We start from the raw sequence: 27564 nt of genomic DNA, 5'->3' as shown, positions 1-27564 counted from the left end.
GCTAACCATTTAGCCATGGAGCCGGACAAGGAAAAGAATTGATGATATAGATGTTGATTCCCGTAGGGAAGGAGAAGAATTAGCTGATAAGACAACAGGGCGTGTACAAATTGCTTTCTTTTAATAATTCCCATAATTCTTAGTTTCAGCCAGCTAAAATGGAATAAAAATGTGTTTCCTTCACACAAAGTGGTGGTTGGGGCGACCACTCCTCTCGGCCCCCCTAATCGCCGCTACTGCCTGCCACATTAGCAACTCAAATCCATTAGTTCCAACCAACCCCATGACGAAGTAGTTGCTGTTAATAAACAGATTACGAGTAGACTCCATTGTTGTGCGAGTACGCGGATTGGAAGCACAGGGTTCGATTCCCATTTGTTTGGATAGTCCTGTACAGACTCGTAAGGCCGACTGAAAACCTGTCTCTTGCATTTTCTCTGGTGAATATGGACGAATACAAAATAAGTAGCCACTCTGCTGAGCCCGAACTGAAATTCATTGCTGCTACACACATTTCCACTTACGTCACAGGAACACTTGTTGGTCGATAGGTAACTTAATACCTTTTGGAACTAAAATTAATACATTTCTATTCCTGGTTACGAACCTGTGATGCCGAAGAGCATAAAACAATAGTCTTATGGTCAGTACCGTATGTCTATGTATTTACAATAGTTACCGGTAACGCATATTTTTTGTTTGCACTCTTGTTTCCAATCCCAACATTCAATGAACAACTCAATTTTGCACTTTAATGACGTCTATAACTTTTAAGATGAACTTCAAGTAGAGCAGCTCTGCTAACTACTGACAATCTTCTAATGACATAAAAAGTCCATGCATATTGACCACCTTTCTATTTTCTGGAAGGTGAATTGCTACAGTACCGGTAGGCCTACGCGAAAGGGAAAAAAAAAAGTATTTTTGAGGATTCATCTCTCTCCAAGAAAAGCCGTAATATCATATTTCTTCACGGTTGCGAATGTAGAAAATAAACCGGTATTAAAGCCACTTCACTCTTCCTTTCTTTCTCTTCAGGTTTCATTGTTTGTTTGCGAACCTACAATGAACCTCGGACCTCAATGCCATTACGTCTACGGATACCAACGCTACATCAATGAATAGCCGAGGATGAGAGAAATCTCGTAGGTACCGGTGTCGCTTATCTTCGTGTTACGATTTGAGGGTTTTAACGAGAATTGAGAAGATCGAGGTTCGTCAGCGCAGTTTAACCCTTTTAACCATCAAAGCTGAAAGACAGAGCCCCTGACCACCCCCACCCCCTTTCTTAACTACTATAGTCGTAGCACAAATTTGGGAATCGAAGACATGCCCTATTAATTTGAAAGCACAGAGGGGTTATGACTTGTGTGAATGAAATATTTCTTGTGTAATTACGAAAATCAGCTGTTCACACCTGTAGCAGCGAATGATGGGAAACTTCTGATGCTCTCTTATTACCTAAAAACCTCCCAACAGTTGTCCATATGATGTGAATGAACAGCAGCGGACGAGCTACAGGTTTCAGCCAATGGTGCAGGCCAGGCTGCTCGTTCTTTATGAATGGAAATACCAACCTCAGTCATGAGCAATATATCTATACAGTCAGTACGTTTTAATATATGTTGCCTGTTGAAGATAATATTTTTCATAAATTCCATCAGTCAAGAAGACTATAATATAGGTTTCAAAGCCAATTTTCAAAAACTAGGATAATTTATGCAATAAAATGAGATGTTTTAAGCTAGCGTTTTGGCGGAATTTCTGATCAACTATCTCAAGGAGAATGACAATAGTGGGCTGGTTTTGTGGGCGATTTTTCTTTATGAATGGGAATAGTTGTCTCATCAATGAAAATGCTCGCCTGCCTGACTTCGTTTACATATTTCTCAATAGATAACATCACATATAGGCTATGAATCGAGAAGGCTGAGACTTGGCACTTTATTTACGTCTGTTCACTATATAGCTTTACTCGAGCAATACGCTGTGTTCGGTCCATGTTTATGATGTAATTTTGTCTTTTCTCAAGAAACTTAGCGTGCTGTAAACATCTGTATTAGCTTTACATTATTTGTTTTTTTAACTTAAGATACTCGGTAGCATATGCAATGAGCTACGGACTATATTTTTATTGGAACGGGCATGCAGACATGCGCGATGACATCAGGCTGAAGATTGAATAAAAGCATCTTCATAGAGGCTACTTCCTGTCTTTTGCGAGTTGTGGCTGATGTATTTTATATGCTTTAAAAATGGTGGAAATAAGCACAAAATGGGGCAAAAGTAGGACATTTTACTCTGCAAATCATGACAGAGGCATATGAAGAGTAAGTACTCCATTTCAGTTATCCAACAACAGTCGTTTTAGTATCTGGATGTGTTCAAAATTAGGGCTAGGTCATGGTAGATTTATGCTTGGATTTACCTACGTATTATTTATAATTTATTAATATTACAACTAAACGGATTTAGAAGAATCAGACTGCCGAATTAATGTTTTTTTTAAAGTTTAATTCTGGTACTTCTACTCTAGCCTATGTGTTATGTGACTGTGTTTGCAAGTGGGCAGCATTTTGTGTTACTTTTAATTAATATAATCTTCCTTTTGATGAGTATCTGATAAGTCACTCTAAATGTGGTATAATAGTTCAGTGATTTGCGTACAACTTAACTTGTGGTGTGTAGACCTAGTGCTTGACTGTTAATGTTATAGGCTAAACTACTTACCCTGTGTGGTGGTACTTCTTAAGTGTGATCAAGTTGGGCCTATATTTTTATAATTTATAGTTTAAATAACACTGTCTGGATATTGAAAGTGCAACTGAAGGATGTTTAATTCAGTCTGTGTATTTTTTTTTTTTTTTTTTAATGATCATGTTATTTCACATTATTTGCAAGCCATCAGTCTTCTGATCTAGTGAATTTGGTGTTTAACTGCATAGTGATTGTATTCTGCTATTCACAAAAATTGTTTGAGTATGCCAGTATTTCTTGTGCAGTGTGATCCATAATGTGTTTACATGGCATAAAGGTACCTTTACTGTCCATGTTCTGTCATCATGAAATGTGTGTGTCATCAGAATATCAGTGTTCCTCAGAGTGCTTCTTAGTTCCTAATACCAATACTTTTATTTTTCTTTTAATTAGAGAGATTGTATGGTAGAACTAAATGCATTAGGATTATAAAGTGCTCCTCTAACCTAAGTCCATTATTCTGTTCTTACCTAAAGAAGTTAAATGCGCTTAGGAGAAGATTGTTTCTTTGGTAATAAAATGTTACTTGCTACATAACCTCACATTCTTACTGTTTGGTTAAGAGTAGGTTCACATTAGTGTATATGAATCTTTTGTAGGTTATGTATTGTATGTCTTTCTCAAAAAAAATCAAGTATTGTAAATTGAAAATGATAGGTGAAAGTTATCTTCATATTTTAATTATTTCACTCAAAATTGGAAAGCTTGATACTTATTTCAAAGGCATTTATGATATTTTGCATCGTCAACATGAAAATAGACAGTTTGTTGTGTGTGTGTGTGTGTGTGTGTGTGTGTGTGTGTGTGTGTGTGTGTACGCACATGAGAGAATTTATCTTACAATAGCAAACATATTGTCACAAATCATTCTGCAATCTGAATTTCTGATCAGCTACTGAAGATACTAGCGTAGACACCATTAGGGAATCAACTTGTAACCTGTTCAGGTATCTTTGCTCATTTCTTATTGCGTTCATAGAAAGAAATTCTCGGACCATTAGATAAATAGGCCTAGTGCAGTCCTTATTGTATATTTTCTTTGTTGGCTTTCTATGCTTGGGGTGCTTTTTACTTTTGTATAATCACATCACTAAAAACTTACTTAATATAGCAGCCTATTTTCTTTCATTGCTCCTTGTTGTTTGGCATTAGATATTTAGGTCCTATAATTATTTTTAAGACAATTTTACTTACTTTTTCTGTAACAGATCTGTATGTATTTGTTAGCATATTACAGTTAGGCGTACTCATCACATTAAATTTATACTTTTGTCCTCAGTGGATGGTGATTCTTATTCTTCATCAAATTGATGGAACACCATTTGAAAGTGCGTGCATTAGTTTTCATGGAAATGTAATGCTGTATATTAAGCCTAACATTGCTTGCCTTCTGATCTTGAAGTTGGCAGGTTTGATCATGGCTCAGTCCAGTGGTATTTGAAGGTGCTTGAATCCATTGGCCTTGTTTTGGGTAGATTGGCATGTAAAATAACTTATGTGGCAGAAAATACTGGCACCTTTGTGTCTCTGAAAATCAAGGTAGTTTGTGGGATGTTCAACCAGTAACATTAAAAATTTGTGATATATAGGCCTACCAGTGCATGACAAACAAAATTTAATCTAGGAACCACTTCTGAAACTTAGGAGCCATGTTAGTAGAACAAGGCACTTAATTTTGTCAAGTCATATTTAATTTATTTTAATTGTTTTGATATTCCTGAACATACACTGAAATGTTTTCAGAGGTTATGTTGATGTATCGAAACAAGAAGAATTTGTAGATATGACTAACGAAATACATAATAATTTAAGCTACTTCGTCCCAATTTGAACTGTCTCAGAGTTAACAACCAACTTTACCTCTGGACCCTGCAAATATCTGATAAGTTTTTCCCTTGAAGCTGTGTATATGTGTAGTATCTTTTGAATCAAAGTACCACTTGTTCACAGCCTCTGTAGAGTCACTAGTCGCTGAAGGTCCATTCATTTTTATCATAAGTTTACTTGAGCTTTCAGCTCTCAGTGGTGATCTGAAATTATCTTTTATAAGGGTCATCTGACTGAAACCTCTCACAACACACAGTTGGTACCATACTGGAAGGACAGAAATTATGGACAGTAATTTTCCTAATACTGGAAACATCTCATCATTATTTAACTCTAAACTAAGAAATTCACTCAATGCTTTTCCTTTTCCCAGACCTTTGAATTCATATCATTGAGAAAAATTTGTTCATGTTTATCATATATTGGATAGTGATAGCTGTTTCTTGAAATGTTGACCTAATACTGTTATTTCACTCAGCCTACACCAAAATCTTCCAGAGCAACTCCACTTGGCCAAGCAAAAGAATCAAACAGTGAAGTGGACCTTACAATGCCTTCCTGGTTTAAAAAAAAAACCTTTCTTCTAAATATTTCACTCCATGCTTGTTTAGGCTGTTTCTCTTGGTTTCGACAGAAGCTTGTGTGGTACCATTGAGGTTGCAGTTATACCATACATTTTAAAATAGGCAATGAATTTTGCTCCATATCTCGGAATATTCTTGACTGAAGGCGACCTATCGGTAATGGATCTGATAACCATTCTTGAAAGCTTGAACATACCTTTACTTAGTATCACTTTTGTGCTGCTTGTGGTTGTACTGTATACATAGTTTCACTGCACTCAGACGAAGTTGATCTCTTTGAAAAAGGAAGGACAAAATTCATAAGTATAAGGTAATCTAAAAGAAATGGACAATATATATATGTACATTTGAAATTGTTTAACTGTTTCAGCAGGTTCTTAGCCATAAAAATGTTGTCATTCTCTGCAGCTATACTCTCTAAATGCACTGTAACACATTTCCAGTATTTCATGAGTGCTGAAAAGGCATGTACCTTATGGTGTTGATGTACTGAAATGTTTGTATTTTATTTTGAAGACGCTGTTTTATAAGTAACTATTCTCATTTTGGTTCCGTATTGAAGATGACGTATTTCACAAATATTACAATAATATTTATAGATCCACCTGTTCAGTACAATACAATACAATCCACTATTTCATGTGGTTAAAATTTATACATAATACTTAAGTCATAGGTACATGTTTCACCCTTTTTTTTTTATTTTTTATGGGCATCGTCAGCCTATATCAATCTTAAAGTTATTAGATATGGGATCTTTCTTATCTTATAAACTATGGAGTAAAATGTTGAACAATGATCTCATAAAATGTTATAGTATAACATCTAAAGTGGGGATAATACACAGAAAGTATGTTAACAATACTGTGAATTAACAGTTTTGAAGATTATAACGTGGTTAATCATGAATATTTGAGCGTTTAAAACCAAAATGGATTCTCTTATTATACACCATTAGGACTATGACGGCCTTGAGTGTAAAAGCACAATCATCCAAGGGGGTATTTGTTCCATTCCCATAACATGAGTTCAGCTCTAGCTGTGTGAAGCATCTCCAATGAGTGTGCATGCTACCTCTCTTGATGTGCTTCTCTTCAGTTTGGCATACATGTGAACTTTCCCTTCATAAATCCTGCCTTTTAGGTATAGTGAACAATGCAAATCTTGTAGCCCATAATCTGGTCATTATTCTCACTGCATATGGTTTAGAGTGGGTTAAGTAGAGAAAGTTTAATTGTAACCACCTGATATATTACATGAATTTGTTCCTGTTGCAATGTCCTCTCACTGTGCACCAGTTGGCACAACTGAGCATAGTGCATTGGTTCTGCCGGTGGCTCCAAGTAGCCTACGCAGTGGCCTCCACGGTATGCACTAGCCATGTGTCTTGGTGGGTGTGCAATTTATCAACTGTTGAGTCCAACTTAGCACACTGGGGCAAAACGCTGGCAACCAGGAATTAGTTAGCTGGAAAATTTATAATGTCCAATAACGGACCATTTATATTGGTATGGACAAAACTGTATCGCTTACATCAGTTCGTTGCCTAACGTAATCTGTGCAATTGGTCTGTTGGGAAAACTTACTACACATTTTACTCTTATACACTGACATGGTATCTTGGTTGTTTTCAGTATACCACTGTTAAAACGGTCAGTGTGACTCAGAATCGTGATGTATTGACATTGGATCCTGGCTGCACCAATGAGAACACAATGCAGTTCACCAGTACTGCATAATGACGTGCAGGTCACCTACGGGCGTCAAATCGAAAGACCTGTACCAGGCCTCTCCGGAGGCCACATGCCATTCTAATACTGCATAGTAAACCTGTTCTATAAAACTTAAGTGCTTATCATGGCTTCTTTATAATGTTCAGTTTCCTTTGATCAGCACTGTGTTTTGGGTTTGTCACAAGCATGTTCAGCAAGATGAGACAGAGTAAGAAATAAAAAGTAAGGGACTTGGCAATGTTGAAATAAAATAACCATATAGAGACTGGCAAAGCAAAGAATAAGTGCAGGTAGAAGAATACCTAGGAAAATATGTGGGCTACAGATGATGACTAGTGCTAAAATGTAAAGACATTTTGAGAGATGGCAGGAAATTGGAGATGCTTCATTTGCGTACTCACTGGTAGATATAATTGGGGCTGGGAATTTGGGAAGGAAGTAGCTGTAGGCTTATGTTTGGAACTATTGTCCGAAGTTGAAGTTAAAAAACAGACTGGCCTAGAGTTGAATTTTAATGTGTGTTTCTTCTAAGTGATGTTTCCAGTACCAAACGCACCCAATTCTTCAATCTAACCTTAAGCTCTTGTATGACAAATCTGGGCTCGCTGGATACAATGCGTTATGCAAACGATTGGATGTTGTCATGAATCTCTGGAAAGATGCATTTTATACCATTGGTTTTGTATCTAATGCTGTGTGTGCATATTCAATGAAATCGTACATGGAAATGAGTTCGTTCTTCTTTCTGGAGAAAATTAATAAACTTTGTTGCATCTTGTTGCTGCTATCCTTGCAGAACAGAAAAGAGGCTTGAAAAGCAATTTTTGTAGATGCCACAGGTATTGAATGCTTTTACTCTACAGACTGTTATTTCTCCTTTATTTCCTCTTCGCTGCTTTGTATTTCAATGACACATATAGGTCTTACGGCGTTTGAGACAGGAAAGGGCTAGGAGTTGGAAGTGGCTGTGGTCTCAAATTAAGGTATAGCCTCAACATTTGCCTGGTGTGAAAATGGGAAACCACAGAAAAACATCAGGGTTGCCAACAGTGGGGTTCGAACCCACTATCTCTTGAATACTGTTCATCTTTTTTCAATCAGAAATAATCATTCCACATAGTTCAATTTTTCTGTTAAGTCTTTAGTGCAGAGTACAGTTGGATTCTCAGAAAGTACCAGCAAATGATGTTATGTGTTTGTAGGGAACTGCGAAACCAGTGGTGGTGCTATAATGAGACATACAGGGTATAGTAAGGTATGAAGTGGCTTTCCGTGGCTTTCCTTGCTGAGACAGAAATTGCTATTGCAGCATGGGTAGCACATTTTAAGTTAATTTTCTGTTCATTTTTGTGATTTTCCACTAATTATTCTGATAGCAGTAATACCCAGGTACAACTGGACACCATGGTTTTCACACATCTCAAGTGTGGACTGAACTCTGCAGTCTGATTTTACATGCTTATGGCCTACAGCTTCATATTGCAGGCTTGTTTTTGGCTGACTAGCAGTACATTTAAGTAATACCAATTTATCTTTACCTACTTCACCCTAGTTGTACTTAACTCCTAGTAGCAACTGCTGTTTCTGACTGCAGTTCACTACAATAAAACATACAAATCTTTATTCTTTGACAGAAATTGACTTCATGAAGATTTGTCATGGCCTGCAGGTTCTTTGACTTTTTATCAGTTGAACTTGGCTAAAGTAAAAATGCTATCAGTGCACATAGCCTTCATCCTTTGACAATGGCAAGCCAAGCTGATTTTCAGTTAATTAAATGGGAATGATTTATTTTTGATTTGGTCTAGAAATGCTGTTGGACTGTGACTGACTTAGCCAATGTATTGTGATATAGACTTCTATTATTTTCAAACTACTTTGTGTTTTAAAAAAAGTATATTAATTTAAATGAATGTGATAAATGGAAGAGAAATATGTGCCAAAAAGTGGACTTGAGAAGGTTTTATAGCAAGAATGGATCCAATGAAGTAGACAAGGGTGATAACTGAATGGTATCCAAGAAATGGACAGCAAGAGCAGGGGATATCCTTCAACCAGATGGTCTTGATCTTGAAACAGTTTGCGGGACCAGTTTGGATGAGGATTGAACATGAGAGAGGAATTTGGAAGAAGTTGGGGGGGGGGGGGGGGCAGGCCCTTGCCCCAGGAGAGGATTGAATGGGCTAGAACAGCACAGAGTTGTATAAATATTCTATGTTGCTACTCTAGGGTCGATGCATAAGTTCGTGCGGTATACTTTTGGGTTGGCAACAATATGGCGTGAAGGGATTGCTTACCGTTATTCCGTTGTTTTAACTGAGTTTGGAGTTTCTGTGTTGTGAAACACAGGTTTTTTTGATTGTGAGCCTATTTTTTGTACATAATTCAGACAGATATGGAATGTCAAGTTGAGAAAAGTGACCATTTCCGACACAGTTTACTCTTTGAGTTTAACCCGAGGATCCAGTGCAGCAGCAGCTGCGAGAACAATTTGTGAAGTGTACGGGAATGAAGCAGTAGCTGAAATAACAGCACAAAAATGGTTTTCCCGCTTTGGAGCAGGACTGTTTGACTTTTTGATGATCCACATTCTGGAAGACCTTCAGATTTTGACGAAAGTCGCTTGAATGAGTTGCTTTATGAAAATCCTCGTCAAACAACGCAGGAAATAGCACAAGCTTTTGACTGTGATCAGTCAACTATTGTATGCTATTTGCATTTGATGGGTAAGGTACAGAAATTGGGTATATGGGTATCACATGTGCTAAGTGACAGTAACAAAAATCAGTGAGTAAACATCTATTCACCATTGCTTGCTCGGCACCAGTTGGCTTGTGGTAGGCATGAAGCATTCCTTTCGAACATTGTCACCAGTAACGTTCCCCTGTGGATGGGGACGGTAGAACAACACCCACGGTATCCCCTACCTGTCGTAAGAGGAGAGTAAAAGGGACCCCAGGGGTTCTGAAATTTGGAGTGTGGGTTGGTGACCACGGGGCCCTTATCTGAGTCCTGGCATTGCTTGCACTTGTGCGAGGCTCCTCACTTTCATCTATCCTATCCGACCTTTCTTGTTCAACTCTTGTACTTCCTCTTAAAACAATAACCACCAACACTCGCCGCTAACAAGAATGATGCCTGTATATCAACATGAAGAAGAGGAAAGAGTGGCTCAGCCCATCAAAAAAAAAAGCAACTCCCCGTACCAAGGATAGTGCCCATCCACATAAAATCATGTGTGTTTGGTGGAACAAAGGTGGCATTTCTTCACCATGAACTTCTTCCGAAAAATGCTAAGATGGTTTGCCGTTGCTATTGACAGTAAAAGACAACAACCAGTCTTATTGCTCATTAATAACGCTCGTCCGCATACAGCGCAATTGACCAAAGGTGTGATTGCCGAACTTGGCTGGGATCCTCTTCATCCTCCGTATTTTCCTGACCTTGCCCCCTCAGATTTCAATCTTTTCCACTCTCTTTCTAACCACATTCAGGGGCAAGTATTTCTGATGAAGCTTCTCTTGACCAAAGGCTAACAGATTTCTTCCAGTCAAAACCAAAACAGTTCTACAGGCGAGGCATTGAACTGCTACCTGAACAATGACAGAAGATCATAGAGAGTGGAGGTGAATACATCACCGAGTGATTATGGGTTACAGTGCATGACAGTGACAGTAAAATAAAATATAAAAACTGCACAAACTTATGCATTGACCCAATAATGCGGCATTTTTTATACTGAGGAAGAAGCTTTGAGAGATTTTGAACTTGGTTTAGTAAATTTATTCATTGTGGATGTAGAGGATGACACTACAATGAAAATGACAGTTGCAAATACATCCCCCCAATTTGGACTGAACTGAGCTTCCTAGCTGCAGTCGCTTAAATGCGGCCAGTATCCAGTATTCGGGGTATGGTGGATTCGAACCCCACTGTTGGCAGTCCTGAAGACGGTTTTCCATGGTTTCCCACTTTCACACCAGACAAAGGCTGGGGCTGTACCTTAACCCGTTAACTGGGGAGCGTTTAAATTTAAGAATTTTATCTTATATCCGCATTGAACTGAGAACGTAAGAGAGGTAACTTACGGGGTCCGCCTTACAAATCTCACAGCACTTAACGCACTTGAAAGGGCTTTGGCCTGCCCAGCGACCACTGCTCAGCCTGAAGGCCTGCAGATTACGAGGGGCTGTGTAGTCAGCACGACTCATCCTCTCTGTCGTTATTCTGGGCCATTTCACCGTCAGATAGCTCCTCAGTTCTAATCACGTAGGCTGAGTGGACCTCGAACCAGCCCTCAGGTCGAGAGAAAAACCCCTGACCTGTCCGGGAATTGAACCCGAGGCCTCCGCGCGAGAAGCAGGCACACTACCCCTACACCACAGGCCTGGCTTTCAATACAAATAAATGTTATAATGGTTAAGTTACAACATGTTTACTTGGAACTAGTTTCAATGCTATTTAGCATCATCTTCAGCCAAAATGTGAGAAATAGCATAGGTACGTATATACAAACATATACATTACACAAAATATTATAGCATTATGATTAAATAAGAGTAAAAAGGGGAATAAAATGGTGAATAGATATTCAATCACAAATTCAGAACTTGGCAGTCATTATCAAAACAACCCATAGAGGGTGAATTAAAATAGTAATCTAATTGTACAAACACGAGTTAGGACTCAACAAACATAATTTTTTAAAAATACATATAACACTTTAAGACTTTGCTCAATCCGAGATGAACTTGGTGGTCAGAGATTCAAATTTGTAGTAACTTTTTTCACTAAATGATGCCACTTATTAACTAAGAGTGTAGTGAACATTTTCTTTTAGCTTTTGACAGAATTACAACATTCAATTTGCATAAGATGTTCCTTTGAGAGCTTTGAAGTTAGTTTTACATCATGGTTGTGCTGTTGTCTGTGGTCTATTGTTTACTTGGAACTAGTGTCAATGCTATTTAGCGTCGTCTTCAGCCAAAATGTGAGAAAGAAGCATAGTTACATTCATACTGGGGAGCGTGCAAGAGAGTAACTCCACACTGGTGGGGACGAATTTTCGTAACTCGGAAAAAAATCAAATTCAAGAAACCCTCCAAGTTTTTAAATACTAGATAAATAATGCTAATACATATATATCCTAATTCTGATAACCTATTTGTTAATATTTGCGGGTCTTTTATTTTTGGTGCAAAAACGACCTAAGTCTCATACTAGCTTCTGAATATTACAAATATAAATTTCTTTTTGGAATATCTTAATTTTCATATTAATTTCAGGAAAATTATAAAACATGTGAACTGGGAATACATTTTATTAGAAAATCTACAAATTTCTTAAATAAATACCGCAGTTGAAAAACATTTCATGCCGTGTTTGTAGTCTCAGTAATAATTTGAGCTTAAGTACTTATAATTGTAGCCTGATTTTAATCATCTACTCATGATAATTATTTATTTATCACAATAAATTTACCCATCAGGATTGATTTCACTAATGATATTTACACAGTTTGCACCTCACACACTTTTTCTTTTACACTTCTTGTATGTGGTAAGCATGGTAACACGGAGCTGCACAGAGAGCAGCATCACAGACGCTACACCTGTACATGGTTTCATGTCACTCCCTCTTCACACCGTGCTGTGTTTTGTCCGATGGTGGGTTCACATCAGGAAAATGTCTCCTACCGAATCTTTCTGTGGGAGCAGCAGGAAGTGGTCCAAGTAAAAGGACAGGCATAGCTTCAGAGGGGGTTGCTTCTGTGTACTTCTCAAGGATTTTATCAATGAGGTGAATTCTGAACTGCAGGTGATGGAATTCTCTTCCATGTTGTCGGAAAATGATGAATGATTGAATACCATGAGGTCCAAAAGCTGCCGGAAAATTTTCTGGTAATATTTCTTCATCCGTTTCCTTACTGTGGAGTATGTAATGATGTAGATATCAGAAAGATCAACTCACTTCATAGAATCATTCTAGTCAATACAAATGACAGGTTTCTCTTTAGTTTTGTCTTTTCCTCTGATGGGGACAGTTCGCATTTCTGCATCACGGATACTACTGAGCATGCAAACGTCTCTTGTCCTTCCATTTAAGAACCACGACTTTCTTTTGATAAGCAGCTAATACCTCTCCTTTTTTCAGCTTTTTACTCATGAGTTCGTTAGGGAGATTTTTCCAGCTGGTTCTTACTGTACATACTGCGTCAGTATCGACGTCGTTTAGCAGGTCGTACAATTCAGGGCTGTTATAATAGTTGTCAATTCCTATCAGGTATCCTTGTTTCAGAAGATTGTCAGAGTACACACAATTCTCATCAGCTTGGAACACTGTGATACATCAGTGCCATGGACTTGTTGAGTTCGGTTGATTTTTCAGTTTACCACAACATATTCCACACGTAGCTTTGCAAACTTTTCAACATTCCATTCTAAACCAGGACCTTTCCTTTAGAATGTAGACATTCAAACCAAGGAAACCTTTCCATAGTTGAAAGCTTTCGTCTATGGATAGCTGGTCATCCAGTATGTAAGCCTCTTGAAACATTTTCGCAATGTGATCTAAGACTGGCTTTACCTTATATAGTTTTGGAGGCATCTGCTTATCATATGCCTTATTGTCAGAAAAAATGGAGAAATTTCAACAGAAGGAAAAACCTCTTTTCCGTCCTGATCTCGTAAAATATGGGTGTGGCTAATAACTTATTACGAGAAAAATAATGCCCCATCGTAGGTTTGTGGACAATCCCTTGAAGAGGCAAAGTCCCAGATAAAAGTTATATTTCATCCTTATTTGTAGGAATCCAGTCTTTTTCCCTGCTCCTTCATTTTTCTCATCAGTCTTTTTCCCATGAATTTTCTGTTGAGCATAAATATTAGTTTGCTCAGAAACTTACTGACAGATAATAATCGCCCACAAATGGTTCGTAAATATCCTCTGGAGTCTTTACATAAAAGAACTGTTCTTTTGCTCCAGGAATGAATTTTGCTGGAAATATACCCCTTTTCTGTTCATCTTCTACCCACGTAATAGGCCCAGGCGTATCACTGCCGTTTGTCTGTGTCTCACTGTCGTCACTCGAAGTGTCTCTTTCGAGCCAATGACCATTCACTGTGAAAGCACCAGAATGCTGTCCTGTACCACTAGTGCCCCCTTCTTCTCCAAGGAACTAATTATCTTCACTATCTGAATGGAAATCACTGAAGTCATCGAACTCGTCACTAAACTCCAACATTTAAATTTAAGCATTTCATTTTTTAAGTCCGTATTGAGCCGAGAATAATAGATAAGTAAAATTAAAAATCCACTTTTTCAATACTAATATCTATATATATAAAATAAGAGTTTTGTCTGTACATTGCTCAGAATTTGAAAATAATGGTATTTCTGTATCGGTCATGTCCATAGTAACAAGAAAATGCACTTTTTACTTTTCCGTAATTTCTGTCAGTCTGTATGTATGTATGTACACGCATCACGAGAAAACGGTTGAAGAGAATTTAATGAAAATCGGTATGTGAAGTCGGGGGATGAGCCTCTACAATCTAGGCTATAAATCATTTTACTCACGCTGAGTGGAATGGTAGTTTAGGGGAAGGCCTAAAATTGAATTCTCAACTATTTATGTTATTAGTGGTCTAATGAAAATCGGTATGTGAAGTCGGGGGTTGAGCATCTACAATCTAGGCTATAAATCCTACTCGCGCTGAGTGAAATGGTAGTTTAGGGGAAGGCCTAAAATTGAATTCTCAACTATTTGTTATTAGTGGCCGTATTTTAAAGAAAATGGGTATGCAAAGTTGGAATAAATTGCTACAATCTAGGCTGTCAATAATTGTATTCACGCTGAGAAAAATGGTAGTTTAGGGGAAGGCCTAAAAATTAATTCTCAAATATTGTTGTCATTAGTAGTCCTATCTTGATGAAAATCGGTATGCAAAGTCAGGAAATAAGTCGCTATAGTCTAAGCTGTAAATTATTTTATTCACACTGAGTGAAATGGTAGTTTAGGGGAAGGCCTAAAATGTAATTCTCAAATAATTCTTATTAGAGGTGTATTCGATGAATGCTACATAACTAATGTTGTATAGTATTAGATTTCCTATTATTCATGTCTTCTACATTGTTACCGTACTGGCTATGATCACAAAGATATTCATGAATTTGGATTTTTATTACCAAGTCCATATCAGCACCGAGTAACGAGAAAATGGGTAAACAGTATTTAATGAAAATCGGTATGTATAGTCGGAGAATAGGAAACTACAGTTGACGGCATAAAATATTTTACTAATCCCAGAGTCGAAAGAAAACTAAATGTGTAGGCCTACAATATAGAAAGCTCATAACATTGATCAACAATAACGTTACATTGACCATTGTTTGTCGTGATGTGCTTTGTCTTCTGTTGCCTCTCATCTCCGGCAGATAAGAACACTGCTGCGTACAAAGTATTTTTATTTGATTTACGTCCCACCGACATAGATAGGTTTTATGGCGACGATGGGATAGGAAAGGGCTAGGAGTGCCTTAGGCCTTAATTAAGGTACAGGCCCAGCATTTGACTGGTGTGAAAGTGGGAAACCACGGAATACCATCTTCAGCGCTGCCGACAGTGGGTTCGAATCCACTATCTCTCGGATGCAAGCTCACAGCTGCGCACCGCTAACCACACGGTCAACTCGCCCAGTCGTACAGAGTGTAACAGCCTGCCTGAATATTGATGGGAAGTAGCTGGGGAGTTAGATAACTTTCTTCTTTAGCATGCCATTCCCCTGGTTTATAAATTTTCTGATACTGCTGGTACGTAACACACTGGATCATCATAGCATTCGGGCTATTCAATCCCTACTCTGAGGCACTGATTGGAATGAACAGTGTGCATAATTAGCGGAATAATGGCAGATGAGTGTTCATGGCAATCTGCGGCCTGGTCATCCCAGCTCTGGAACTTTGGACTATTAGATTGGCACCGCAATCTAACCGCAACACTGTTTGTTAAAAGTGATAAAACGTGCAGCTTTCCATTTGATCGAGTATTTTATATTATAGAATTGCTTTTAATCGCTACATTCCTACTTACGTTTTTGTAATGACCTATGTTGATTTCAGTTAGGTAAACCACAAAGTCAGTCTTTCTGAGAATCCCGTAGCGAAGCACGGGTACATCAGCTAGTTAAACCAAATAAGTTATAACATTTACTTAGAACTAGTTGCAATGCTGGTGAGCGTCATCTTCAGCCAAATATGAGAACAGACGATCATAAATATACGTATCATAATTAAATCAATGCACAAATAAACACTCTTAATATGGGACTTATGATGCCCCTAAAAGTATCAAAACTTCAAATAATCACAATTTCAAAATCTTGAAGTCACGATTAGCATGTCACTTAACACAGTATAATCCTTTTCACTCAAGTTGGAACTTTGAAAGTAATTGTAACACCAATATGAATTGGTTATTGGACATTATAAATTTTCCAGCTAACTCATTTCTGGTTGCCAGCCAAGTATGCTAAGTTGGGCTCAACATTTGGTAAATAGCACACCTACCAAGACACATGGCTGGTACATACCGTGGAGGCCACTGCGTAGGCTACTTGGAGCCACCTGCACTGCCAATGCACTACGAGAGATTTTGTCTCATTACCAAAAATTGATGCCTGCCTGGCCATCAGATGATACAGATGTTGATTCCCATAGGGAACCTGATATATTTGTTCCGAATGAGTAAATTTATACATACATACATACATTATCATTATAGACTGTTATGCCTTTCAGCGTTCAGTCTGCAAGCCCCTGTGAATTTACTAAACGTCGCCACAATCCTCTTATTTGCAACTAATGCTGTGGCCTCATTTAGTTCTATACCTCTTATCTTTAAATCATTAGAAACTGAGTCTAACCATCGTCGTCTTGGTCTCCCTCTACTTCTCTTACCTTCCATAACAGTCCATTATTCTCCTAGCTAACGTATCCTCCATTCGCCTCATATGACACCACCACCGAAGCCAGTTTATGCGTACAGGTTCATCCATTGAGTTCATTCCTAAATTAGCCTTTATCTCCTCATTCCGAGTACCGTCCTGCCATTGTTCCCACCTGTTTGTACCAGCAATCATTCTTGCTACTTTCATGTCTCTTACTTGTAATTTATTCATAAGATATCCTGAGTCCACCCAGCTTTTGCTCCCGTAAAGCGAAGTTGGTTTGAAAACAGACCAATGTAAAGATAATTTCGTCTGGGAGCTTCCTTCTTACAGAATACTGCTGATCGCTACTACGAGCTCACTGCATTAGCTTTACTACACCTTAATTCAATCTCACTATATTACCATCCTGGGAGAACACACAGTCTAAATACTTGAAATTATCTACCTGTTCTAGCTTTGTATCACCAGCTGACATTCGATTCTGTGGAATTTCTTATCTACTGACATCACTTTAGTCTTCGAAAGGCTAATTTTCATACCATACTCATTGCACCTATTTTGAAGTTCCAAGATATTAGACTGCAGGCTTTCGCGCATAATCTGCCATTAAGACTAAGTCGTCAGCATAGCCCAGACTGCTTACTACATTTCCACCTAACTGAATCCCTCCCTGCCATTTTATACCTTTCAGCAGATGATCCATGTAAACTACGAACAGCAAAGGTGAAAGATTACAGCCTTGTCTAACCCCTGTAATTACCCTGAACCATGAACTCCTATCATCAATTGTCAACATAAATGCCTTTGATTGAATTTAATAATCTGCCTTTAATTCCATAGTCCCCCAGTATGGCGAACATCTTTTCCCTCGGTACCCTGCCATATGCTTTCTTTAGATCTACGAGACATAAACACACTGCCTATTCCTCTTGTAGCATTTTTCAGTTACCTGCTGCATACTGAAAATCTGATCCTGACAGCCCCTCTGTGGTCTGAAACCACACTGGTTTTCATCCATCTTCCTCTCAACGACTGATCGCACCCTCCCTTCCAAGATGCCAGTGAATACTTTGCCTGGTACACTAATCAATGAGATACCTCGATAGTTATTGGAAACCTTCCTGTTCCCATGCTTATAGATAGGTGCAGTTACTGCTTTTGTCCAATTTGAAGGTACCTTACCAACACTCCATGCTAATCTTATTATTCTGTGAAGCCGTTTCATCCCTGCCTTCTCACTATACTTCACAATTTCAGGTCTAATTTCGTCTATTCCTGCTGTTTTATGACAATGGAGTTTATTTACCACCCTTTCCACTTCCTCAAGCGTAATTTCACCAACATCGTTTTCCTCCTCTCCATGAGCTTGGCCGTTTGCAATACCACCAGAAAGATTTCCTTTTACATTGAGATGATGTTCAAAATATTCCCTCGCTGGCATGGGGGCTGAGTGTCATCATCATATCATGCTCATCACGATGCGCAGGTCGCCTACGGGAGTCAAATCGAAAGACCTGCACCTGGCGAACCCAACATGTCCTCGGACTCTCCCAGCACTAAAAGCCATACGCCATTTCATTTACCACATTCTGGAGATGTTGTTTATAAGACAATGTTCTATCCAGTTTGACCACTAGATATTTACGGTATCTTTTGTGTCTCAATTGCTGGTTGTCCATGTACACCTTTAACTCCTTATTAGCTATTTTGTTGCTTAGATGAAAGTAGCAGATTTCAGTTTTGCTGGTGTTTGGTTTGAGCTCCCACATTTTAAAGTAGTGTGTCAACTTATTAAGGTTTTCTATCAAGATCTCTTCCATCTACTCATCTGTTTGGTTTCTGATAGAGATTGCCCTGTCATCTGCATATCCAAATTTCCTTGAAAGTGTCTTCAGCATGTTTGCAATGTATAAACTAAACAAGCGAGCAAGAACCGACCCTTGTGTACACAGAAGTGTCTTCGACTCATCATGGTGTTCAAAAGTCGTGTCGTTATTCTACATGGGATAACTTTCAGGAACTTGTACTCAGTCTTTCCAGACTGTGTCATAGGCTGCTGGTAAGTCTCTGAATGCCACTGAAGTCTTAGTTTTCTTTGGTAGCCTGCTTCTATGTAGGTTGTAAGAGACATAACTTGATCTGTTGTATTTCTTTGTGGTCTAAAGCGTGCCTGTTCCACTGGAATTTTGAGTATATCGGGACCAATTCTCTTCAGCAGAAGTCATTCTGGGAGTTTGTGTGCAACAAACACACACCACTGACGAGCAGCAGCTGCAGGCTAGAGAAAAAATACCAGGTTGCACCCAGATCATATCCTATGGTAATGCTACATATGTCAAGGGTTATAAACTTCATGTTATTGGTCTGTATTGAACTGAGATTACATATAAATTATAAACATAAAAAATTTCCACCTATTCAATACATAGTTTTAGAGTATTTACACTGCGTGTATTTACATTACATGGGTTGCTTGGGACTAGTTTCAACCCTACTTGGGGTCATCATCAGCCATATTAAAACAATACACAAATATTTCATGAATTCCTAAAACATGTTTCTAATGAGCAGTAAAAACACTATGAAACAAAGGTACATTTAACACTATGATGTGTGGTTGAATAAGGCAAAGTGCTATGGTGCTAAGAATGTTGCATCTGAAAGTGAAATATTATGTGTGACAATAGGTGAGCCATATATAATATAAGTACACAAATACGTTAAAAAATGTCTGGGTATAGAAGTGCAAATGAGATGCTCTGTGTTGTGGATCGACTTGAGTCGAATTTTTTAGACACATGATGTTTCAGATAGAATTCAGTATGTCGTAGCAGTACATTACGGCTGCCTCTGTGTATCTGTGGTAGAGTGTCGGGCTCCAGATCCCAAGATAGCGGGTTCAAACCCGGCAGATGTAGTCTGATTTTTGAAGGGCGGAAAAAAGTCCACTCGACACTCCATGTCGTACGATGTCGGCATGTAAAAGATCTCTGGTGACACATTTGGTATTTACCCGACAAAATTAATTAAATCTCAGCCATAGCCGCCCAAGAGAGATTCGGTTTACTCTGTCTGCCATCTAGTGGGCCTAGAGTAAAACGGGATGTCGAAATTGACGAGCAGACAGCCAGATGGTGTCAAATCAAAATGTCTGCACATGGTAGCTGAGGCCATACAATTATTATTATTGTTATTATTACGGTTGTGGACGGAGTGCTATGGTACTAAGAATGACCACAATATAACGTGACATTTATAGTAAAAGTATACAAGGATGTAAAAATGTCTGAGGAACAAATATGTACATGATTCTCTAGAAGAATCTATGAGGAATTGACTATACACTGTATCAACTTAAGCAGAAATTTTGAACTTGGTGTATTAGGTAACCAAGCTATGTTGTTATGACTGTAAGATTGATTGTTGGAATTGTGCAGACTGAATATGAAGTTTTATAATTATTCTGAAGTTGTAAGTAGACACTGTGCGTGGTGATATGAATGGGTGGAACTCTCAGTTCATAGCAGAACAAATGGGACTTATTAAAATGAGAAAAAGTCAGTAAAGTTGTAAAGTACGTGGAAAGAAGAATATATAACAACGAAGTGAATGGACACTCACCTTGCGCGGCGATGTGTGCAGTTTAGCTGGTAGTGTGCAACTGGTGTGAGGATGTTAGTGGCAGAAGGAGATATATGGGAGGGGAGGAAGGTGAGGGGCAGGTGCATGTGGGTTGGGCAGAGTGGTACTGGCTTGGGTGGGGTTGGAGGGAGGGGGGGGAATTTAAGACAGAGCTGAAGGTTGTGCGAGAAAGGGTAATTGTTTTGGAAAAATACCTTTAATTAAACTTAGGATCGAATTTTGGTTAGCTGAACAAATGTTTCTGAGAAAAGTGAATAACAAATCAAAAAGGATAATGCCAATTACAATCTTAATGAAATCTCAGAGAAACCCAACATCCTTTTTGATTTAATTATCTTTTTTCTCAGAAACAACAATTCAGCTAATCAGAATAAGATCCTAATTTTAATTAAAGGTATTTTTCTGAAACATTTACCCTTTCTCCCACACCCTTCAGCTGTCTTAAATTCCCCCCTCCCTCCAACCCCTCCGAAGCCAGTACCACTCTGCCCAACCCACATGTGCCTGCCCCTCACCTTCCTCCCCTCCCATATATCTCCTTCCACCACTAACATCCTCACACCAGTTGCACACTACCAGCTAAACTGCACACATTGCCGCGCAAGGTGAGTGTCGTCCATTTGCTTCGTTGTTATCTATTCTTCTTTCCACGTACTTTACGACTTTACTGGCTTTTTCTCATTTTAATAGGTCCCATTTGTTCCGCTATGAGCTGAGAGTTGCACCCATTCATATCACCATGCGCATTGTCTACTTACAACTCCAGAAGAATTATAAAACTTCATATTCAGTCTGCACAATTCCAACAATCAATCTTGCAGTCATTGGTTACCTAATACACCAAGTTCAAAATTTCTGCTTAAGCTGATACAGTGTATAATCAACTCTTCATAGATTCTTCTAGAGAATCATGTACATATTTGTTACTCAAACATTTTTACATCCTTGTATACTTTTACTATAAGTGTCATGTTATATTGTGTTCATTCTTAGTACCATAGCACTCGGTCCACAACCGTATTGTATTTCCAGGACCTACTGAATTCTATCTGAACCACCATGTGTCTAAAACATTAGACTCAAGTCGATCCACAACATAGAGCATCTCATTTGTACTACTATACTCAGACTTTTTAACGTATTTATGTACTTGTATTATATATGGCTCACCTATTGTCACACACAATATTTCACTTTCATGTGCAACATTCTAAGCACCGTAACACTTTGCCTAATTCAACCGCACATCATAGTGTTAATTGTACATTTGTTCCATAGTGTTTTTACTGTTCATTAGAAACATGTTTTAGGAATTCATAAAATATTTGTGTATTGTATTAATATGGCTGATGACCCTAAGTAGGGTCGAAACTAGTCCCAAGCAACCCATGTAATGTAAATACACGCTGTGTAAATACTATAAAACTATGTATTGAATAAGTGGAAAAATTTTGTTTATAATTTATATGCTACATATGTGCAAAATACAATAGATAATGCCTTTCTTTTGGTAAAATAAGCTGATGCTTGTTGTAAGAAAGCTGAGAGTAACATTGTCATCTGCCTATGCAAAGAAATCCACTGTTAAGAAATGGATTGAGATTCCGAAGTTCACTTTTGGGTGAGATCTTCTTATATCTTTGAAGATACTCTATTTCCTTTCCAAAGACTTCCTGTTGTGCCTTTCTGATGCACTGGAGTGTCCTCTGCAATTCTTGGGCAGTTGCTGTTTTTTTGTTTGTCTGGATGCTGCACGTTATGGACAACTCTCAAGCAGTAATGGACTACTCTCTGCAGACGAGTTAGTGATGAGTATTTTAACAGATTTGTCCTTGCTACATTGCACATATAAAGCAACAGTGGTTGATGTTTGTGGTTCTGGTGGGTCTTCGCCTGGTACATTTGGGGTATATGTTGGCCAGTCCAACATAGATTGAGTTAGCCATGATCGGCCATGCCACCATACATAAAGGTTGCTTAGTGAAGTGGGGTTAGCACCTCGTGATATTAGACCTGCAGGGTTGTCCTGGGAGGATACATGCATCGATGTGCTTCCTTCGACAAGATCTTGAATTTGTGCTACTCGGTTAGCAACAGATGTTTTCCATCTGATAGCTGGTAATGATAACCATGAGAGTACGATGGTTGAATCAGTCCAGATTATAGTTTGAGATTTCTTATTCCAAGATCGGCTTAGTTTTGTGCACTAGTCGAGTAAGTAACAGAGCTCCACAACTGTTAAGCTTCATATGCCTTCTTGCTAGCGGCACAGGTACCAAAACCGGCTGAATGCCACATGGCTGATTGGGATTCAAATTGATAGCTTGTGTTGTGAGTTAGATGGTGGCTATTGGTGGTTGCCTTGAGTGGACTTTTGGCATAGTACCTCTATGGTTAGTTCCGTGACTCGATGTATGTTTAGATCTACTCCGTGGGCCCAAGGTGAATATGACTCTGTTCATCAGAGGTATTTCCAGGAGTTTGTTCACCAGTATCCAGCTGCGAGACATGTCTTCACGGATGGTTCTAAGATTGGAGAAAATGTGGGCTGCTCTTTCGTCTCCGATAATATCAGTTTGAGGATCTCGCTTCCTAGTGCCTGTAGCATGTATGCTGCGGAGCTTTTCGCCATGTTACAAGCTCTGCAGTTTGCACTGAGTGACGAAAGAAACCAGTTTCTCATGTGTACAGATTCATTAAGTTCTCTGCAGTCTGACACCTGTTTCCCGCAACACTCACTGGTACAGCAGATTCATGACCTAGCCAGATTATGTGATGGTGACATCAGAATCACTTTCGCGTGGCTCCCAAGCCACGTTGGGATTGCAGAAAGTAAACTTGTGGATGAAGCTGCAAAGGAAGTGGAACTTTTACCTCGTAGACCTGTCAATGTACCTGCTAGGAATATTTGTTCTCAGCTACCTCGACCCATTTTGGCGTCCTGGGAATCAGAGTGGCTAGCTATCCAAACTCCCAACAAGCTGAGAACAATGTACCTGCTTGTATATTTTACTTATGTCAGCTGTGAAGGCTATGTTATGCATTCTGAGTTGTAGAATGATGGACTGCAGGTCTTGCTGTACTCTCAGCCCGACGAACAGTTTGTCATTGAGACAGACACCTGTGGTCGTTCTCTCTGACCCATCAAAAACTACTAGTGTCTTTGTAGTGGAACTTGATGACTGCATGATGCTGTAAATAGTACATTTGGCCTGCATTCTCTTGCATGCTTGTTGCCCTGTTCATGTAGCCTAGATCTTTATACTCTGGAAGGAAATCATAAGCAGCACACAGTTTAGGCTGCCTTTGTAGACAACTCTCCGATTGCTGCAGTCTAATGCTGGCATGTCCATATGAGTCACCCAGTTGACTGTCATTGTTGCGACAGGGTAGGAGAACTACATACCTGTCAGCGGAGATGACACTGGCGTTTTGTTAGAAGTGTTGATCACATTGGCATTCCTATTTTGTTGTAGGAATCTGGCTCAGTTCTTCAGTTTCCCAAAATCTCTGTCCAGACTGATAGCTCTTCCCAACTCCGTAGCTTCCTTTTCTGTGTCACATTGCTCCTTCACGTCTTCACCAACTTCATGCTGTGGTCAAAGAATTTCACAAGATAGAAAATTCACAATTACCAAGTCGCAATGACATTGCTGACCCATCCACCAAGCTAAAATCAAGGAACCCGCCCCTGTGCACAGATCAGAGACTAACAGCGGAGCATTGTTCTTTCATTAACCAGTGGTCACTCGACTGAAACTCAATTGCTGCACCAGAATTTGGTGTTGTGTGTTCTATCGCCATGAAGAATCCTAGATTTCATCTCCCCAGGAGGCTGTGCGGCTAGACTAAATAGAATTCAGACCAGCCACGGTGTGCGTGCTCGATGCTCTCTACAAGTGGAGCAAGTTGCCATCTCTCAAGTGTTGCTGTGGTGCTGAGAGACATAGTGTATAGGAGTGTTCCATGAGGGCTTACCATGGTAATCCTGGAGAGGTTTTGTCAACATGACACATGACTCTAGGGACTATCTAAGAAACTTGGATATTGTTATATGAATTGTGTATGTATGTATATGTGTGTACACACACACACACACTTTATATTGTACCAGTAACACAATCACGTGCGTGATCGAGCATGAGAAGTATGCAGGGCATGTGCAGTCTTAGATCAGGAGATTATACAGAGAGGGAATTGCAGTTGAATAAATATTGCATAGTAGGCCACACTAACTTCTATTACTATTGGCACATGTAACTAAATTCCCTGTGATGTCATGAAACCCTTGTCAAATGGAACTTGCATACCATCAAAATTTGATATTTGAAAGCAAATATTATTCTTGACGTTTGAATTCTGCTAATGATTGACAGTTATAATAAAATGGTCAAAGTTCATTCTTGAAGCTTCAAGCAAATGCTTAATTCAAAATCATAATGAAATAAATAAAGTTCCTTCTTGGAATAATTAATCAGTTTGATTTATTATGAAAATAAATACACTCTTGAAGTTCTAAACTGAATGCCCAATTCAAAAATTATCATTAATTAGAATCCATTCTTGAGGTAAGAAGTAAAATTGATATGACTCAAGTTCTAATTCACTGGAAAAATATCTAATGAAATGGCTGTCTCGATTTCATTCTATAAATGTCCTTCAAAGTTCTTTCCACTCATTAGCAAGTTCGTTTGAGCTTTGGAGTAGGTCTGGTAAGACTTGATATTACACTGGCTTTACATATAAATTTGAGAGTTATTTGTAAAATTGAAAGTCACTTGAGAAATTGATAGTTACTTGAAAAACTGAAAGTGACTTGTGAACTTGGAAGTTAAATTGGAAGTCACAGTTCATAAGGTTCAAACTGACTGTTCTTTAAACAACACAGGTGCATATCACCTTTAAATTGTTCTGGATCTTGAAGTTGCTGGCTCCGCCTGACTGCGTCCTCGCAGCCCCATAGTACCATGTATCTGCTGGCAACCAGGAACACCACCACAATGTCCCCCGACGATCCGGAACACTATCACCACGTTCATACGATGATACGGTTGGTGAAGTCTATGCATGTGGTGTCAAATTGCTCATGCCACTTGGTGTGTTATAGCACTGTCGGTTCATAATTAACAGGTGTAACGTTTGTAGGGAAATTTCAGTTATGATATTTGAACCAAGGCTCCACTTAATAATGCGATCGAACAGTCACTGTCCAACTGGACAAGTTCAATACGCTGAATGCACTGTGTTGGCGTCTGTAATTTTGAATACAGTTCGTGAATTCTAAACGGTCTGTACATTCTCTCTCTCACACATTAATATCGTAATGTTCAATTCCATAGTCTATGTTCTCTCACATAAAATAATGGGCACGTAACAGTCTGCTGTCTATCTCACACACCATAAAGTATTAATGCTCAGTTCCATAGTTTATGTTCCCTTACGTGAAATAATGGTCACGTCATTTTAAGAAACAGAGTCCTAAATAACTGGCCACTTGGCAGAAGTTCAAATACGTAAACCTTTCATTAAATTGTTAAGCTATGTTGGTTACTGACAGTTCTGTAGTACACAGCACAAAAATATGTCCCATTGAACAAAGTATAATACTTGGCTTTTCAAGCAAGCAACGTAATATGTTAGTGTCTCAATGCTACAACTTTGAAATAAGTCCTCTAGAAGTGGGCGAAAAGTTTAAAGTTACACTGCTGTCACAGTCAGAGTTCTCACCTAGGTCGTGCATCGCTGATACCAAATTTGAAGTTGCAGACATTCGGAACTTGGTACTCCACGCACTAATTCAAATCATACTTGCTGGTGCATGCAGCAGACCTCCGCCGGTTTCTGTTGTAGGTCGCTGTGTATCGTTGAGTCTTCAGTCTGGCCTTTTATACAAAAACTTGACCCTGAGCGAAACGTCATGGATATCGCCCGATATTTTAACATCTTAATATATCCGTAAATAATGTGCCTATTGACTTGAAATTTGAGTACGAGCTATTTATTGCCAGCTACACGATCCCGTTTTACATTTGCCGTTATCTCATCAGGAAGCGAAGATAGAAAAAAAGCTTCTAGATCATGCCTTCTGGTGTGCAGGCCACGTGTTCTGTGACATCGCGGTCGTGCCTTGGCAAGCTGCAACTGAGCTTGTGAGCAGTATGTGTTGCCTCACAGACTATAACGCGCACAGTGCACAATTTAAACTTATGAAATAGGCCGTACAGTCTCCTGTTCAATTACAAGCAATTGCAGGCGTAACCAAATGGTTGTTGTTTCATTATATCTTTGTATTTTTTTTGTGTGTGTGTACTGATGTGTTTACTACTGTATACAGAGTTTGTCGAGGGAGCCTGTTGTCCCTCATATGATAGACGTTACCAACCTATTCGGGTTGGTGACCAACGATGTTAGCTTTTATACTGTTCACCTTTGGCCTCTCAAGAATGTTTATATAGAACAGGCAGTATAGGAAATCAGGGGAATTTGGGAAAGGAATCACAACCCAAGGAAAAGAAATTAAAACTCTGAGATTTGCCAATGATATTATTTTATCAAAGTCTGCAGAAGATCTGCAGAAATTGCTGATTGTTTTGGACACAGTCTTGAAGAAAGAGTACAAGATGAAAATAAATATATAAATACATAAATTCAATATGAGTAATGAAGTGCAGTTGTACAAAGTCAATTGATGCAGGAAATATTAGATTACAAAATGAAGTCTTAAAGTTACTAAATGGATATTGCTACTTGGGTAGTATAATAAGTAAGGAGGACATAAAATGTAGACTAGGACAAGCAAGGAAGGCCTTTCTTAAGAAAAGAAATTTGCTCATTTTGAACCTTGATAAAGGAATTTGAAAGACAGTTTTGAAGACTTTCATCTGGTGCTGGCATTGGTTGGAAGTGAAACATGGACAATAACTAGCTCAGAAAGGACAATAGAAGCGTTGGAAATTTGTTACAGAGGAATGCTGAAGGTGAGATGGGTAGATCAAATCGTGAACAGAGATATACTGAATCGAATTGCTGAGAGGAGACCGATTTGGCAAAATTTGATTGCAAGAAGAGATA

The 27564-nt window shown here is 38.8% G+C and overlaps 1 protein-coding gene across 1 annotated transcript in view; it reads left to right on the top strand.

Moving 5' to 3' along the window:
• The first annotated feature begins 1861 nt into the window (after nucleotides 1–1861).
• Spred (Sprouty-related protein with EVH-1 domain) overlaps nucleotides 1862–27564 on the top strand; it is an 80332-nt gene continuing 54629 nt past the window's right edge. Inside the window, exon 1 of the mRNA XM_067150856.2 lies at nucleotides 1862–2330. Within this exon, the coding sequence (XP_067006957.2) occupies nucleotides 2311–2330 (20 nt within the window). The 5' untranslated portion in view covers nucleotides 1862–2310. The remainder of the gene's footprint in view (nucleotides 2331–27564) is intronic.

The sequence above is a fragment of the Anabrus simplex genome, chromosome 7 (assembly GCF_040414725.1).
Source record: "Anabrus simplex isolate iqAnaSimp1 chromosome 7, ASM4041472v1, whole genome shotgun sequence".
Classification (NCBI taxonomy): Eukaryota; Metazoa; Arthropoda; class Insecta; order Orthoptera; family Tettigoniidae; genus Anabrus; species Anabrus simplex.
The sequence above is the reverse complement of the archived record's forward strand: the minus strand, read 5'-3'. Positions and strand labels throughout refer to the sequence as shown.